The sequence below is a fragment of the Pongo abelii genome, chromosome 2 (genome assembly GCF_028885655.2).
Source record: "Pongo abelii isolate AG06213 chromosome 2, NHGRI_mPonAbe1-v2.0_pri, whole genome shotgun sequence".
Classification (NCBI taxonomy): domain Eukaryota; kingdom Metazoa; phylum Chordata; class Mammalia; order Primates; family Hominidae; genus Pongo; species Pongo abelii.
Genome location: NC_085928.1, coordinates 67,466,157 through 67,483,266, shown reverse-complemented (window position 1 = coordinate 67,483,266; position 17,110 = coordinate 67,466,157). Strand labels below are relative to the sequence as shown.

General features: G+C 45.8%; 2 protein-coding genes across 22 annotated transcripts in view; both read left to right on the top strand.

Moving 5' to 3' along the window:
- The window catches only part of HRH1 (histamine receptor H1), a 126,750-nt gene extending 120,983 nt beyond the window's left edge, over positions 1-5,767 (top strand). For all 5 annotated transcript variants that reach the window (XM_024245301.3, XM_054551713.2, XM_054551715.2 and 2 more), the window contains one exon: positions 1,645-5,767. In XM_024245301.3, coding sequence (XP_024101069.1) covers positions 1,680-3,143 — 1,464 coding nt within the window. In that variant the 5' untranslated portion in view covers positions 1,645-1,679 and the 3' untranslated portion in view covers positions 3,144-5,767. The remainder of the gene's footprint in view (positions 1-1,644) is intronic.
- Positions 5,768-16,094: 10,327 nt separating this feature from the next.
- Positions 16,095-17,110, top strand: part of ATG7 (autophagy related 7) — a 274,642-nt gene continuing 273,626 nt past the window's right edge. For 6 of the 17 annotated variants that reach the window (XM_063721877.1, XM_063721878.1, XM_063721882.1 and 3 more), the window contains exon 1: positions 16,193-16,221. The gene's annotated coding sequence lies outside the window, so the exon portion shown is untranslated. Of the gene's footprint in view, positions 16,222-17,110 lie in introns of all 17 variants that reach the window. The other 11 variants (XM_054551709.2, XM_054551711.2, XM_054551703.2 and 8 more) reach the window with 5 other exon arrangements.

Genomic DNA, 17,110 nt, shown 5'->3' with positions numbered 1-17,110 from the left:
CAGTCTGACCAACATGGTGAAACCCCGTCTCTACTAAAAAAATACAAAAAAAAAAGCCGGGTGTGGTGGCACACTCCTGTAATCCCAGCTACTCGGGAGGCTGAGGCAGGAGAATCGCTTGAATTTGGGAGCTGGAGATTGTAGTGAGCCGAGATGGTGCCATTGCACTCCAGTCTGGGTGACAGAGTGAGACTCCATCTCAAAAAAAAAAAAAAAAAATCTTAAAAACTCCTTCCAGAAGATTTAATACTTACTTTCACCCAACCACCCGACTTGAGGATCACCAATAACAGAGGATACAGTCCGTTTTCAGTAGAGCCTTAGTAGCAAAGGGTTTTTGTTTTTGTTTTTCAGATACAGGATCTTGCCCTATTACCCAAGCTGGAGTGCAGTGATGTGATCATAGCTGACTGCAGCCTCCTGAGTAGCTAGGACTATAGGTGTGTGCCATCACACTGGGACAATTTTTTAAAAATTTCATTGTAAAGACAGGATTCCACTGTGTTGCCCAGGCTGCAACTCTTGGCCTCAAGTGATCATTCCACCTTTAACTCTTGCCCTCAAGCAATCCTCCCACCTCAGACTCCCAAAATGCTGGGATTATGGGTATGAGCCACCATTTCCAGCCTACTAGCAAGGGTCTTGTTACATATTACTTGGCATGATTTATGTAATTTAAAAAAAATTGTTTGTTTTTCAAATAGAAAAGTAAAATAACAAATACGCTTTTCCAAATAACATAATCCCCTTCTCACTCCAGAATTTTCCTCTAAAAAGATATGCTAGATTTATTTCATGCTTTATGTGCCTCTTGTATGTCCCCTTATAACCTCCTCCATATCAGGGATGGTTTTAGCTGCAAGTAAGAACTCCCACAACAGTGATGTAAGCAAAAAAAAAAAAAAAAAGCAAAGCAAAACAAAGCCCATTTAATTAATTCCCATAATAATAAGTCTGGGAGAAGAAGATTCCAGAGTTGGCTCAGCAGCTTTGTGACAGCAAGGCCCTAGGCTGGCATTTTTTTGGCCTTCCCAATGGTCCCAAGATGACTCTCATGGCCTCAGACATCACTTCCTCACATCCTGTCAGGAAGAAAGAGGCAAGTGAGCAACAACAATTTTTCTTGTTTTGCTCATTTGTCAGAGAGGAAGCACGTTCCTAAAAACTCCACCTCTGCTGTTTGACATCCTCATCCTATTCCTTGGCCATGGTGGTATCTCATGGTCACTTGTCTATCTGCCACTATAAAGAGGAACTAGATTGCCATATTCCGCTTAGACACATGAGGATGCAGCCCACCTTCCCAGAACATGTGCAGAATTAGATTTCTACAAACTCCTTATTTGTCTTTGTTCTGCCCAACTCTCTCATTAGAATGCACATTCCATAAGGGCAAACATTTTTGTCTGTTTTGTTCACAGCTATATCCTCAACACCTAGAAGAGTGACAGGAATTCAATAAATAGTTGTTAAGTGAGCGAATGAATGCATGAATAAGGAAAAGGGGACATGGCTGTTGAGTAGGTAACCAGCAGTGTCTGTCACCCTTAACAGCATACAACTCCAGTCTGATGAACATCATGCTACTAAGTGGCCACTCATCACCCAAGTCTCTGACCTTACTTTTTCTCTCTTTTCTCCCAGGGAGTGAGTCATAACTGGCGGCTGCTCTTGTGCCAATGAGCCTCCCCAATTCCTCCTGCCTCTTAGAAGACAAGATGTGTGAGGGCAACAAGACCACTATGGCCAGCCCCCAGCTGATGCCCCTGGTGGTGGTCCTGAGCACCATCTCCTTGGTCACAGTAGGGCTCAACCTGCTGGTGCTGTATGCTGTACGGAGTGAGCGGAAGCTCCACACTGTGGGGAACCTGTACATCGTCAGCCTCTCGGTGGCGGACCTGATCGTGGGTGCCGTCGTCATGCCTATGAACATCCTCTACCTGCTCATGTCCAAGTGGTCACTGGGCCGTCCTCTCTGCCTCTTTTGGCTTTCCATGGACTATGTGGCCAGCACAGCATCCATTTTCAGTGTCTTCATCCTGTGCATTGATCGCTACCGCTCTGTCCAGCAGCCCCTCAGGTACCTCAAGTATCGTACCAAGACCCGAGCCTCGGCCACCATTTTGGGGGCCTGGTTTCTCTCTTTTCTGTGGGTTATTCCCATTCTAGGCTGGAATCACTTCAGGCAGCAGATCTCGGTGCGCCGAGAGGACAAGTGTGAGACAGACTTCTATGATGTCACCTGGTTCAAGGTCATGACTGCCATCATCAACTTCTACCTGCCCACCTTGCTCATGCTCTGGTTCTATGCCAAGATCTACAAGGCCGTACAAAAACACTGCCAGCACCGGGAGCTCATCAATGGGTCCCTCCCTTCCTTCTCAGAAATTAAGCTGAGGCCAGAGAACCCCAAGGGGGATGCGAAGAAACCGGGGAAGGAGTCTCCCTGGGAGGTTCTGAAAAGGAAGCCAAAAGATGCTGGTGGTGGATCTGTCTTGAAGTCACCATCCCAAACCCCCAAGGAGATGAAATCCCCAGTTGTCTTCAGCCAAGAGGACGATGGAGAAGTGGACAAACTCCACTGCTTTCCACTTGATATTGTGCAGATGCAGACTGTGGCAGAGGGGAGTAGCAGGGACTATGTAGCCATCAACCAGAGCCATGGCCAGCTCAAGACAGATGAGCAGGGCCTGAACACACATGGGGCCAGCGAGATATCAGAGGATCAGATGTTAGGTGATAGCCAGTCCTTCTCTCGAACAGACTCAGATACCACCACAGAGACAGCACCAGGCAAAGGCAAATTGAGGAGTGGGTCTAACACAGGCCTGGATTACATCAAGTTTACTTGGAAGAGGCTCCGCTCGCATTCGAGACAGTATGTATCTGGGTTGCACATGAACCGCGAAAGGAAGGCCGCCAAACAGTTGGGTTTTATCATGGCAGCCTTCATCCTCTGCTGGATCCCTTATTTCATCTTCTTCATGGTCATTGCCTTCTGCAAGAACTGTTGCAATGAACATTTGCACATGTTCACCATCTGGCTGGGCTACATCAACTCCACACTGAACCCCCTCATCTACCCCTTGTGCAATGAGAACTTCAAGAAGACATTCAAGAGAATTCTGCATATTCGCTCCTAAGGGAGGCTCTGAGGGGATGCAACAAAATGATCCTTATGATGTCCAACAAAGAAATAGAGGACGAAGGCCTGTGTGTTGCCAGGCAGGCTCCTGGGCTTTCTGGAATCCAAACCACAGTCTTAGGGGCTCGGTAGTTTGGAAAGTTCTTAGGCACCATAGAAGAACAGCAGATGGCGGTGATCAGCAGAGAGATTGAACTTTGAGGAGGAAGCAGAATCTTTGCAAGAAAATCAGACCTGTTTCTTGTAACTGGGTTCAAAAAGAAAAAATAATGAAAATAAAAGAGAGAGAGAATCAGACCTGGGTGGAACTCTCCTGCCCCTCAGGAACTATGGGAGCCTCAGACTCATTGTAATTCAAGCTTTCTGAGTCAAATGATTGACAACTGAAGGGACACGTGGCTAGGGTTCCACTGGAGAATTGAAAAGAACTCTTGAGCCCTCCTGGAATGGAGCTGTATAACTGTGCAGAGACTTTATCCATGCAAATAGTTGCTGTCCCCTTCCAGGGGTCACCTTGAGAGGCATGACAGCTGTTCCACAGGGGCTACCCCTTCTCAGAAAACTTCTCTTCTGAGCCTCTTTTACAGCTTTCTCCAGGACCAGTGTCTGAACCACCCTGGAAATTCTGCCTTATTATTTCTTACTCAAACATGTTTAGAGTGGATAGAAAATTATGCAGCTTGCACACCCATCGTCTTTAACCCCAAATTTCCTTTGGCTGTTAAAAAAAGTGGTGGCAAAAGCCGTCTTCAAAAGAAAGAGAAATGAAATATTTTTGAATGGTTGCACGTTAAAAATTAAAAGAAGGAATGGGGGCAGAATGCCATATTTTTGAGGGCTGTACTAGGTTTATCTCATTTAAGCCCCACAACATCCCACAGGAGGGTAATTTTCTAACTCGAGTTTGCAGAGGAGCAAATTGAGGTTCAGCAAGGTGAGAGAGGTACCCAAGGCCACACAGCTAGTTACATGAGAAAGTTAGAATACAAATCCTCTGAGGTTTCAGCTTATTGTAGCATATTTTCTCCGAAAGGCAAAAATGTGCCCTTTTGGCCAGGCGTGGTAGCTCAAGCCTAGAATCCCAGCATGTTGGGAGGCCGAGGTGGGCAGCTCATTTGAGGCCAGGAGTTCAAGACCAGTCTGGCCAATATGGAGAAACCTTGTCTCTACTAAAAATACAAAAATTATCTGGGCATGGTGGGGCATGCCTGTAGTCCCAGTTACTTGGGAGGCCGAGGCACGAGAATCACTTGAACCCGGGAGGTGGAGGTTGCAGTGAGCCAAGATCACGCCACTGCACTCCAGCCTGGGCAACAGAGCAAGACTCTGTCCCAAAAAACATAAATAAATACAATATTTTAACAATGTGCCCCCTTAAGTGTGCACAGATACACATACACAGTATTCCCAAGAGTGGTGGCAGCTCAAAATAATGTTGAGTAGACGAACAGCTGACATGGAGTTCCTGTGCACCTACAGAAGGTGATGCTTTGAAGGAACCAATTGCATTTTTATCTGTGAGTTCTGTTGTGTTTGTCAAAAAGTCATTGTAATCTTTCATAGCCATACCTGTTAAGCAAAAACTAGTAAAGACGTAGGAACATATAGTTTTACTTGGTGTTTATGTTGCAATCTGGTTGTTATTTATATTTTAAAACTTGATGCTAAACTATAATATGTATAGCAAATGGAGTGCCTGTACAAGCTGATATTTTGTATTTTGTGTTCCTCTTTGCATGATCTGTTAAAATGAGATATTTTTACCTACCTAAAATATGATGTTTAGGCTGGGCGTGGTGGCTCACACCTGTAATCCCAGCACTTTGGGAGGCCGAGGCAGGCGGATCACGAGGTCAGGAGATCGAGACCATCCCGGTTAACACCATGAAACCCCGTCTCTACCAAAAATAGAAAAAAATTAGCCGGGCGTGGTGGCCAGCCACCTATAATCCCAGCTACTCCAGAGGCTGAGGCAGGAGAATGGCGTGAACCCGGGAGGCAGAGCTTGCAGTGAGCCAAGATGGCGCCACTGCACTCCAGCCTGGGCGACAGAGCGAGACTCCGTTTCAAAAAAAAAAAAAAAAGATGTTTAAAAGCATACTGTATGTGATTTATTTATTTCTACCTTTCTAAGTCTCTTGGACTAAGAAGATGTATTGAAATGTACCATCAAATGTTAACAAAGTTTGATATGGGGTTTCTCTTTGGTTTCTCGTCACATTTGTAAGTGTCTTTTCAAAAGGATTTACTTTTTATAAAAAGCTTCATTCTCACTCTGCTTTGCATCCCCCAAACTTCTTGTTCAAAACGGGGGGAGTTTAGGAGACTTTAATCCCGGTTTCAGAAGCTGCAGCTGGTCTGTTTCCAGGTCAGAAACCATTGTTCAGAAGACCTCCCTGTGAGAGAGTTGCTCCTCAGGGTCCCTCAGGACCAAAGAACACTCAAAAAGAGCACTTCACACAGACAAGTAGCTAAGTGTCCATTATTTATCATGAACAATCAAGGCAACTAGTGGAGAGAACTGATTGTGAGCTCTGCTTCTGGGTCAAAGAGACCTGGATTTGAGTCTGACAAGAACAAGAAATGGTCAATAAATATAAATTACCAGAGTCTAAGGAACAAGCTCTATGCATTATTGTATACAGTGTCTCTAGTGCTTGTATAGTGTCTGGTATACAGAGGGTACTCCTATGCATTTTTAAAACATGCTGAGCACATATCATGTGCCAGGCTTTGTGTTTTATCTAATGTTATCTAATGGTATTGTTGCCGTTATGTAATGTTGCCTTTACAACAACTTCATGAGGGAGATTTCCATCTTTACAAATAGGCAAACTGAGGCCCAGAGAGATTGAGGAACTGCTCCAAGTTCTGATTCTGGAATGTGCTTCCTTTCCACTTTATCAATCTGCTCTTCCTACTCCTGTCTGAACGATGGAAATTAATTTTTGAATGTATAAAAGACAACAGACTATAATACAGAAATGTCAGCCCCAGCCCACTAAGAAAGCCCCAGCCCATCAGTGGCTGATGGCTTACACAAAATCCAGATGAAGTGAGGCCTTCTTCCCTAAATACTAAAATAAGCACCTCATAAGAGAAGGCTGTCATAGGGACCTTGATCATTAAGTAAGAACCTTGCAGACCCAGAAACTCCTTCAGGATTCTTTTCATGGGCTTAAGGCTGATTAACTTCAAGCCAGTTCTTCAAATGACCAATTGCCCAATTTACCAATTTACCAAACATTGGCTTCTTTGTAACTATTCACAAAGTTTAATACAATTCATATTGGATGAGGTTTCTAATCACGTTTTCCTACAATGGTTGTGAAGTTGCCGTAAGTGGTTTTGGTTTTTCTCATGGCAGCACATTGAAAAATGTTCAATTTGTCTTTGCCTCCAGCTTGCTGCTACTGCAGGGAGAGACAGGAGAGGAGAAATAGAGGTAAAGAGACTGCAGATGACAGAGGGGAAAAATAGGAGGAAATGGGGGTGGGAGACAGGGCATCAGAGAGGAAGGACTAAGGGGAAAAGGTGGGGAACAGTGAAAAGGAGAGAAAGGGCAAGGGATGTGCAGGAGACGAGGATACTGAAAGGCAGAGATGGGGAGTGAGTGTAGGAGGAGACTAAGGTAGAGAGGAGCTGGGCATGGTGGCCTATGCTGGTAATCTCAACCCTTTGGGAGGCTGAGGTGGGAGGATCACTTGAGCCCAGGAGTTGGAGGCTGCAGTGAGCTATGATCACACCACTGCATTTCAGCCTGGGCAATAGAGCGAGACCCTGTTTCTAAGGAAAAAAAAAAGAGAGACAGATGAAGATATGAGGAGGAGGCAGAGGGAGAAACTGAGACAGGGAGACAGAAGAGAAGCAGAGAAAGGGAATGAAAAGAAAGTAAACTGAATGGCATAATATTAATACACTCAAGAAAAATCCACATTCAGGAACATATTCTTCATTAATGTATTCATAAGTTAAGTATATTCAAAGGCAGAATAAACCACCCTTATATTTTGATAAATAGAAAATTCCTTAAGATACTCCTCTGAAAATAAAATGAAAACCAGTCAATTACAGTATCACATCAATCTTTAAAAGCTTGTGAAGCCCTTCCATTCAATAGAAATTGCTATAAACCTTATACGTTGGTAATGTTAGCAAAGTGTTCATTCAGAAAATCTGTGAACTAGCAAATTGTCCATTTAATAAATTGGTCATTTGGCTACTTGGCTTGTGGACAATCTCTGACCTCTTTTGAAGATGGGCACTGCATGGACTTCCAGGAGGTGGATTTAATAGTCTTAACTCAGCATGAAAAAGTTGCTGGGATGCTCCTGGCTGTTTATGTACCGTAAGTGCCATAGAGACATGCTGTTGGCCAGGCATGGTGGCTCATGCCTGTAATCCCAGCACATTGGGAGGCTGACGCGGGCAGATGGCTGGAGTCCAGGAGTTCAAGACAAGCCTGGGCACTATGGTGAAACCCTGTCTCTACTAAAAATACAAAAATTAGCCAGGGGCTGTGACACACACCTGCAGTCCCAACTACTTGGGGGGCTGAGGCAGGAGCATCACTTGAGCCCAGAAAGTTGAGGCTGCAGTGAGCCAAGATTGGGCCACAGCACTCCAGCCTGGGTGACAAAGAGAGACTCTGTCTCAAAATAAAATAAAATAAAATAAAATAAAATAAAATAAAAAAGAAACATGCTGTTAAAGATCTTATTTGCCAATATTTATCATTCCACAATTTGTCAGGCTTTCAAAGCCTAGCTTGACGTGACATATAGTTCTCATTGTGGGGAGCATGTACTCTTTTCAACTGAGATGCAAGACAAATGATGAAGGTGGATTGACCTGAATCACTGTAGCCTTGAATAAGTGTCACAGGGCCTCATGACCCTGCTGTGTCTGAGAACATTCTCTGCATTTTTAAGTCTCCTGGGTCTGCATCTTTCTTAATGCTCCATGGTCTTGGAGCCCCAATGGTCTGCCTACCCCATTCCAGGCAGCAGAGGCAGGTCTTCTTCCTTAGCCTCACCCTATCTTCCTGCTAAGAAGGAAGCCTCATTTGTCATCTGAGCAATCATTAGCTCTGGTCCCCATATCTATTTTGGATTCCCAGACCTTATCTGTTAATTAACAAATATTTTTCCAGCACTTCTTATGTCTGGCCTGAGACAGAAAGACATGATTTCAACCCTGTGGAGCTACTTCAGGTTTGCAAGTGACAGAAATCAACTTTGTGAATAGTTACTAGAGTATCTTAGTCTGTTTTGTGCTCCTATAACAGAATATCACAGACTGGGTAATTTATAATGAATAGAAATTTATTGGCTCACAGTTCTGGAGGCTGGTAAGTCTAATATCAAGGTGCTGGCATCTGGTGAGGACCTTCCTGATGCATCATGACATGATGGAAGAGCAAAGAGAGGGCAAGAGAGAGCAAAAGGGAGCAATCCCACTCCCGTAATAAAGAACTTACTCCCATGATAACAACATTAGTGCATTCATGAGAGTGGAAACCCATGACCTAAACACCTCTTAAAGATCCCACCTCCCAATATGATCACAACGGCAAATAAATTTTGACATGAGTTTTTGAGGGGACAAATGTTCAAGCCGCATAGCATTGCATGCTTTGTGGAATCTAGTGATACTTTGGATGACTGCCTTGAGGAGGGCTTGAGTCAGGTCAGCCATAGGATTCTCAAGCTCAGAATTCAAGGAAACTCCCTCTCTAGGATACTGCCAATGATCTACATAAACTAATCCTATTCCCACTCTATGAACATCAGTTCAAAAGTCCCACACTCAGGATAAAGTATCGTCCCGTGTCCACTTTACTCCAGTCAACTCTGGAGGGGGTGGAGGCTGGGGTGGCACAGGTGGTACAAACATAGCTGGAGAATCAGCAGTTCCCAGAGAAGCAAGGATTACTGTGAGTTGGGCAGAAGCTCTAAAAGGTGTTCATTATAAAATCACAAAACCCAGCAGTGGAGTCAAACTTATAAAGAACTAACTTTAACTTAGGCTCATATATGCTCAATAGAGTAAAGCCTAGAGGTGGTGGGTATGAGGCATGCCTTCATATAGGAGGTGACATCCCTACTGTTTGTTTTTAAAATCAGCTGGGTGCGGTGGCTCACACCTGTAATCCCAGCACTTTGGGAGGCCGAGGAGGGGGCAGATTAACTGAGGTCAGGAGTTTGAGACCAGCCTGGCCAACATGGTGAAACCCTGTCTCTACTAAAAATACAAAAATTAGCCTTGTGTAGTGGCACATGCCTGTAATCCCGGCTATTTGGGAGGCTGAGGCAGGAGAATTGCCTGAGCCTGGGAGACGGAGGTTGCAGTGAGCCTAGATCGTGCCACTGCACTCCAGCCTGGCTGACAGAGTGAGACTCTGTCTCAAAATAAATAAAAAAATAAATAAAATCTAGTTTATTACACACAATACATACAATAAAATGCACCCATGTTAAAGGCAGAGTTTGATGAGTTTTGATAAATGTATATACCTGTGTCAGCCCTACCTCACTTAAGTTGTAGAACATTTCTATCACCCAGAAAGCTCCTCATGCTGGTTTGTAGACCATGCCACACTCTGCTCCTGGGAACCACTGATCTACTGATCTGACTTCTATCACTGTGTCAGAGGCATTTGAACCAGAGCAACTCCACGTTAAGTAGTGGCTGAGTAAAGTAAGGCTGAGACCTATTGAGCTGCATTCCCAGGAGGTCAGGCATTGTTGGTCACAGGATGAGGTAGGAGGTCGGCACAAGATAGAGGTTACACAGACCCTGCTGATAAAACAGGATGCAGTAAAGAAGCTGGCCAAAACCAAGGAGTGGTTACGCATGTAATCCCACGCATGTAAACCAAGGATTACGCATGTAATCCCAGTACCTTGGGATGCAGAGGTGGAAGGGTCCCGTAAGCCCAGGAGTTTGAGAAAGCCTGGGCAATGTAGAGAGACCCTGTCTCAATTATTCTTTTAAATAAGTTAAAAAAAAAAAAAACCCTGACCTCTGATCATCCTCACTGCTGATTATACGTTAATTATAATACATTGGTATACTAAATAAAACTCCCACTAGTGCCATGACAGTTTACAAATGCCATGGCAACTTTGGGGAGTTACCCTATATAGTCTAAAAAGGGGGCCAGGAACGGTGGCTCATGCCTGTAATCCTAGCACTTTGGGAGGCTAAGGCAGGTGGATCACCTGAGGTCAGAAGTTCAAAACCAGCCTGGGCAACATGGCAAAACCCTGTCTCTACTAAAAATACAAACGTTAGCTGGGTGTGGTGGCGCACGCCTGTAATCCCAGCTACTCAGAAGGCTGAGGAAGGAGGATCGCTTCAACTCCGGAGGTGGAGGTTGCAGTGAGCCGAGGTCGCGCCACTGCACTCCAGCTTGCGTGATGGGAGCGAGACTCCATCTCAAAAAAAAAAAGTGGGAAGGAACCCTCAGTTCCATGAAATATCCGCCCCCTTTTTAGCATACAATCAAGAAATAACTGGCCAGGCAGGATGGCTCACACCTGTAACCCCAGCATTTTGGGAGGTGGAGGCAGGCAGATCACTTGAGGCCAGGAGTTCAAGACCAGACTGGGCAACATGGAGAAAACCCATCTGTACTAAAAATACAAAAATTAACCAGGTGTGGTGGTGCGCACCTGTAATTCCAGGTACCAGGATGGTTGAGGCATGAGAATCGCTTGAACTCAGGAGGCAGAAGTTTCAGTGAGCCAAGATTACACCACTGCGCTCCAGCCTGGGTGACAGAGTGAGACTCTAACTCAAAAAAAATAAAGAAGTATAGGTATATTCAGTCAAACAGCCCATAACGTTGCTGTGCCTATATAGTAGCTATTCTTTTTTATTCCTTTTTTTTTTTGAGACGGCATCTTGTTCTGTCACCCAGGCTGAAGTGCAGTGGTGGGATCTCGGCTCACTGCAACCTCTGCCTCCTGGGTTCAAGCAATTCTCCTGCCTCAGCCTCCTGAGTAGCTGGGACTACAGGTGTAAGCCACCACGCCCAGTTAATTTTTTATGTTTTTGTATAGACGGGGTCTCACCATGTGGGCCAGGCTGATCCTGAACTCCTAACCTCAGGTGGCCTGCCCGCCTTGGCCTCTCAAAGTGCTGGGATTACGGGCGTGAGCCACTGCGCCCGGCCTATTCCTTTTCTTTCTTAATAAACTTGCTCTCATTTTACTCTACGGACTTGCCCAGAATTCTTTCTTGTGAGAGATCCAAGAACCCTCTCTTGGGGTGTGGATCGGGACCCCTTTCCGGTAACAACTATAGAGATTAGTTTTGCTGATTTTAGAACTTTCTATCAGTAGAATTATTTAATATGTACTCCTTTTTTCCATCAACATTTTGTCTAAGATTCACCTACACTTCAAATGGGTTGTGAAGACTGAGAAAGGCTTACACAAGCACAGCAAGTGTGAGAGCATTGCAGGGATGGAGATATAAAAGAGCAGAGTGTGCTTGACCAGAATTAGTTTAGTGTGACTCATGCATGCAGTTTGAGAGGGCAACGGCAGGAGAGGAACCTGATATAGTCAAGAGTTGGCAGTGTTGAATTTTACTTGGACTTTTTGCTCTTGGAAAACAGTAATGTCACTGGAAAGGGGTCCTAGCTGGGTGCAGTGGCTCACGTCTATAATCCCAGCACTTTGGGAGGCTGAGATGGGCAGATCACTTGAGGTCAGGAGTTCGAGACTAGCCTGCCCAACACAGTGAAAACCCATCTCTACTAAAAATACAAAAATTAGCTGGGTGTGGTGGCGCATGCCTGTAATCCCAGCTACTTGGGAGGCTGAGGCACGAGAATCACTTGAACCCAGGAGATGGAGGTTGCAGTGAGCCGAGATCGCGCTACTGCACTCCAGCCTGGGTGACAGAGTGAGACTCCGTCTCTCTCTCTCTCTCTCACACATACACAAAAAAAAAAGAAAGAAAAGAAAAGAAAAGGGGTCCTGATCCAGACCCCAAGAGAGACTTCTTGGACCTCACACAAGAAAGAATTCCAGGAGAGTCCATAAAGAGAAAGAAGGTTTATTAAGAAAGCAAAGGAGGCTGGGTGCGGTGGCTCACGCCTGGAACCCCAGCACTTTCGGAGGCCGAGGCGGGCGGGCCACCGGATGTCAGGAGTTCGAGATCAGCCTGGCCAACATAGTGAAACCCTGTCTCTACTAAAATATAAAAAAGTAACCGGGCTTGGTAGCATGAGGCAGGGAAATCGCTTGAACCCAGGAGGCGGAGGTTGCAGTGAGCCAAGATCATGCCACTGCACTCCAGCCCGGTGACAGAGCAAGACTCTGTCTCGGAAAAAAAAAAAAAAGAAACCCCATTTGTATTAAAAAATACAAAAATTAGCCAGGCATGGTGGTGTGTTCTTGTAATCCCAGCTTCTAGGGAGGCTGAGACAGGAGAATTGCTTACCAGCTTCTAGGAAGGCTGAGGCAGGACAATTGCTTGAAACCAGGAGGCGGAGGTTGCAGTGAGCAGAGACGCGCCATTGCATTCCAGCCTGGGCAACAGAGTGATACTCCGTCTCAAAAGGGAAAAAAGGAAGTAAAAGAATGGCTACTCCATAGGCAGAGTGTGGTGGCATGCGCTGCTCAACTGATTATGCTAATAGTTACTTCTTGATTATATGCTAAACAAGGGGTAGATTATTCAGGAGTTTTCTGGGAAAGGGGTGGGCAATTCCTGGGACTGAGGGTTCCTCCCCTTTTCAGACTACATAACGCAACTTTCTGACATTGCCTCGGCATCTGTAAACGGTCATGGCAATGGTGGGAGTGTCTTTTAGCATGCTAATGCATTATAATTAGCATATAATAAGCAATGAGGATGACCAGAGGTCACTCTCGTCACCATTTTGGTTTTGGTGGGTTTTGGCATGTTTCTTTAGCACAACGTTTATCAGCAAGGTCTTTGTAACCTCTGTCATACCCCGATCTCCAGTTTTACCCTGTGAGTAAGAATGCCCAACCTCCTGGGTATACAGCCCAATAGGTCTCAGCCTTACTTTACTCAGTCCCTATTCAAGATGGAGTCACTCTGGTTCAAATGCCTCTGACAGTAAAGGTTAAGAAATCCTTCTTGGCCGGGCGCTGTGGCTCACGCCTGTAATCCCAGCGCTTTGGGAAGCCGGGGTGAGCAGATCACCTGAGGTCAGGAGTTTGAGATCAGCCGGGCTAACATGGTAAAACTCCGTTTCTACTAAAAATACAAAAAATTAGCCGGGTGTGGTGGCGTGCACCTGTAATCTCAGCTACTTGGGAGGCTGAGGCAGGAGAATCGCTTGAACCCGGGCGGTGGAGGTTGCAGTGAGCCGAGATTGCGCCATTGCACTCCAGCTTGGGCAACAAAAGTGAAACTCCATCTCAAAAAAATAAATTAAAAAAAAAAAAAGGCTGGGCGCGGTGGCTCACACCTGTAATCTCAGCACTTTGGGAGGCTGAGGTGGGTGGATCATGAGGTCAGGAGATCGAGACCATCCTGGCTAACACAGTGAAACCCCGTCTCTACTAAGAATACAAAAAATTAGCCGAGCGTGGTGGCAGGCGCCTGTAGTCCCAGCTACTCGGGAGGCTGAGGCAGGAGAACGTCGTGGACCCGGGAGGTGGAGCTTGCAGTCAGCCAAGATTGCGCCACTGCACTCCAGCCTGGGCGATAGAGCGAGACTCCATCTCAAAAAAAAAAAAAAAAAGAAAAGGAAAAAGAAATCCTTGCTGGGCAAGGTGGCTCACACTTGTATTCCCAGCACTTTGGGAGGTGGAGGTGGGAGGATCACTTGAGTCCAGGAGTTCAAGACCAGCCCTGACAACATAGCAAGACCCAGTCTCTACAAAAAATGAGAAAATTAGCCCGGCATGATGGCATGCACCTGTTGTCCCAGCTACTCAGGAGGCTGAGGTGGGAGGATCCCTTGAGCTCAGGAGATTGAGTCTGCAGTGAGCTATGATCACTCCATTATACTCCATCCTGGGTAACAGAGGGAGACCCTGTCTCAAAAAAAAAAAAAAAAAAGATAAGGAAGAAAAAGAAATCTTTCTTAACCTTTTTGTGCTTCAGAAAATGTTCACTACAAAGAAATACCCATTCTCATGTCACTTAAATGACTCATGGTTGCCTCCCTTGTTTACTGTGGCAAGGTCAAACACAGTCCTTCTGAATTCCCATTCTTTGCCTCATAAATGATTACAGAGCTGCTTGTCTCCATTGACCAGTTGGAAAAAATGCTTATTAACCAAACTTGGGTTAAGCTTCTTTCCTTTCCCCAGGCTCCTTACTTTAACCCACTCTCAGCTTGAACTAGCATATTGTCTCATGTGTCCATGTGTAGAGACTACCAAACAGGCTTTGTGTGAGCAACAAGGCTGTTTATTTCACCTGGGTGCAGGCAGGCTGAGTCCGAAAAGAGAGTCAACAAAGGGTGGTGGGATCATCATTGGTTCTTATAGGTTTTGGGATAGGCGGTGGAGTTAAAAGCAATGTTTTGGGGGCAGGCGGTGGATCTCACAAAGTACATTCTCAAGGGTGGGGAGAATTACAAAGAAACTTCTTAAGGGTGGGGGAGATTATAAAATAATCTTCTTAAGGGTGGGGGAGATTACAAAGTACATTGATCAGTTAGGGTGGGGAAGAAACAAATCACAATGGTGGAATGTCATCAGTTAAGGCTATTTTCACTTCTGTGGATCTTCAGTTGCTTCAGGCCATCTGGCTGTACATGTGCAGGTCACTGGGGATATGATGGCTTGGCTTGGGCTCAGAGCCTGACACACACAACCCCTGAGAACAGGTTGGCCTCAAGATAAAACATTCTCTAATCTACTATCTGATCAAGCCACCCCTTCATCCCACTTCCCATATTCGGTTGTTTCTAGCCTTGTTTACCTGCCTTTGGGGAGGGTGGGGGGTGGGGGAATCCTCTTTTTCCCTAACCATTGAAACATCTGAGGATTTTTTGGTCAGAGTGATCTCACTATTGCAATAGTCTCCCTCTGCTATTGCACAGTTCCTTCTCTCCCACCTCTCTCACTTCTTGCAGTAATCCTTTCTAATAAGTATCCTTATTAGTCTGGATTTGTTTTCTTATTTGCCAGAATCAAACAAACTTCAGATAACGTTCCTGGCCCAAAAGCCCTTTAACTTTCAGCAAGCCACCTAACTTTTCTTAGATTCTGTTCTTTCATATATAACTTGGGGATACGTTTCAGGACTCTTGTGAGGATTAGAGATGTAAAACCCTGAAAACATGGTGGCTAGTCAATTAATAGCAGTCATCGCTCTTGTTGTTATGAGTCTAGAGTGGTATATCAGAGTTAACATCGCTCTTGTTGTTGTGAGTCTAGAGTGGTATATCAGAGTTAACATCGCTCTTGTTGTTGTGAGTCCAGAGTGGTATATCAGAGTTAATTTGTGAAAGGCCTTGCAGGCCAGACAGAGAAACTTGTCATAATCACTGCTGTATCTTCAACATCTGTCCAGTGCTTTGCACGCGCAGAGTATCCAACCAACAAGTATTGAGAGTGAATAACTTTATCTCACTGACAGTGAGGAGCTGTGAGAATGATGGCTGGTTTAAAAAGGGCAGGTTGGTCACCGTCGACGTTCAATGGCCTTTTCCTACTAAAATTCTCATCTCCTGGCTCTCCACACCTGCCACCCTGATGGCCCCTGTGCTGCGTTTGATGCCGCCTCTCCTGGAGAATGGCCATGGTGATCATTCCTGTCATACTCTGAAATCAAAAGAGAGAACGTGGGGCACTTTCTTAAAAGCCTGAAGGGAATGTAGACACTCCGACATCTGGTAAGGGAGACGCTCTCCATCGCTTCCCCCGGGGGCGTCACCGCCCCCTGATGCCCCGCCCTCCCCACGACTCAAGCTCCTCCCACTTAGCTCGGTGCTAGGGGCGCATTTCCCCGGCTTGCCTCTGCTCCTTTGCGCACGCGCGCCGCTTCCCAAGTGGCAGGCGCGGGGAGGGCCGCGTTGCGTCATCGGGGCGCGCGCCTCAGAGAGCGCTGTGGTTGCCGGAAGTTGAGCGGCGGTAAGTGAGCCGCGGCGGGCGAGGGTGTAGTGGGGTCTTGCTGGGCCGGTTTTGGAGGCCTGGAGTCAAGGGGCGAGCTCGCCAGGGAGGGCGAGGGTCACAGCAAGTCTCAGGATCCTCCTATGCCAGCTTCTGGGTGGTCCTTTCTCCTCCAGGGACTCACTGATTCCGGCTGTCGCCCTTCGTCTGTAGCCGCGTCCCCTCAGACTGGTTCATTCCGGGGTCTTCTTACTTGGAAGCTCGTGCCGATTTCCTAAGTCAGCCCCTCCTGTCCTCTTGGTAGGCAGTGCTCAGAATCTTCAGTGTTGGAACACGGGAGATGGGACATTTGGATTCCCAGCCTGGCTGTGTCTGGATTTGCTGTCTCTGGCACGTTCCTTCCCCATCTAAGCTGCTTTTCCCTCATCTGCAAAATGGGAATGATAATCCGCCATTTGTTAAGTGAGGAGGTTAAATAAGTTTACTTTCTGAGAAAGAAGATTCTCGATTCCTTGGTTACAGGGTTAGAACCTAATGCACAATAAGAATCAATCCGGTAAGGTAAATGTAGGTGTTAGAACATTTGTCAGAAATAGAGTCAAACTTTTAATTTTATCGAAATGAATTTTATAAGTACAGTACTAACGTACATGATGTTGGAGAAGTACAAGCCAAACCGTGTGTGTGTGTGTACGTGCGTGCAGTTTCCTGATTTTTAAACACTGGCGACTGATGCCATTTTTTAAAAAATTGGCAAGTAATTCTGGGTTTTAAAAACATTGGCAACTCAGTTTTTACAAAACCCTGTTCAACTGTAACCAGTCATATCTGTGGGTGTCAGTTTGGGACCTCTGGATCCCAGACTCCCTTTTTCATTGACTACTTAGATTTTTTTCTCTGACACCTCTGC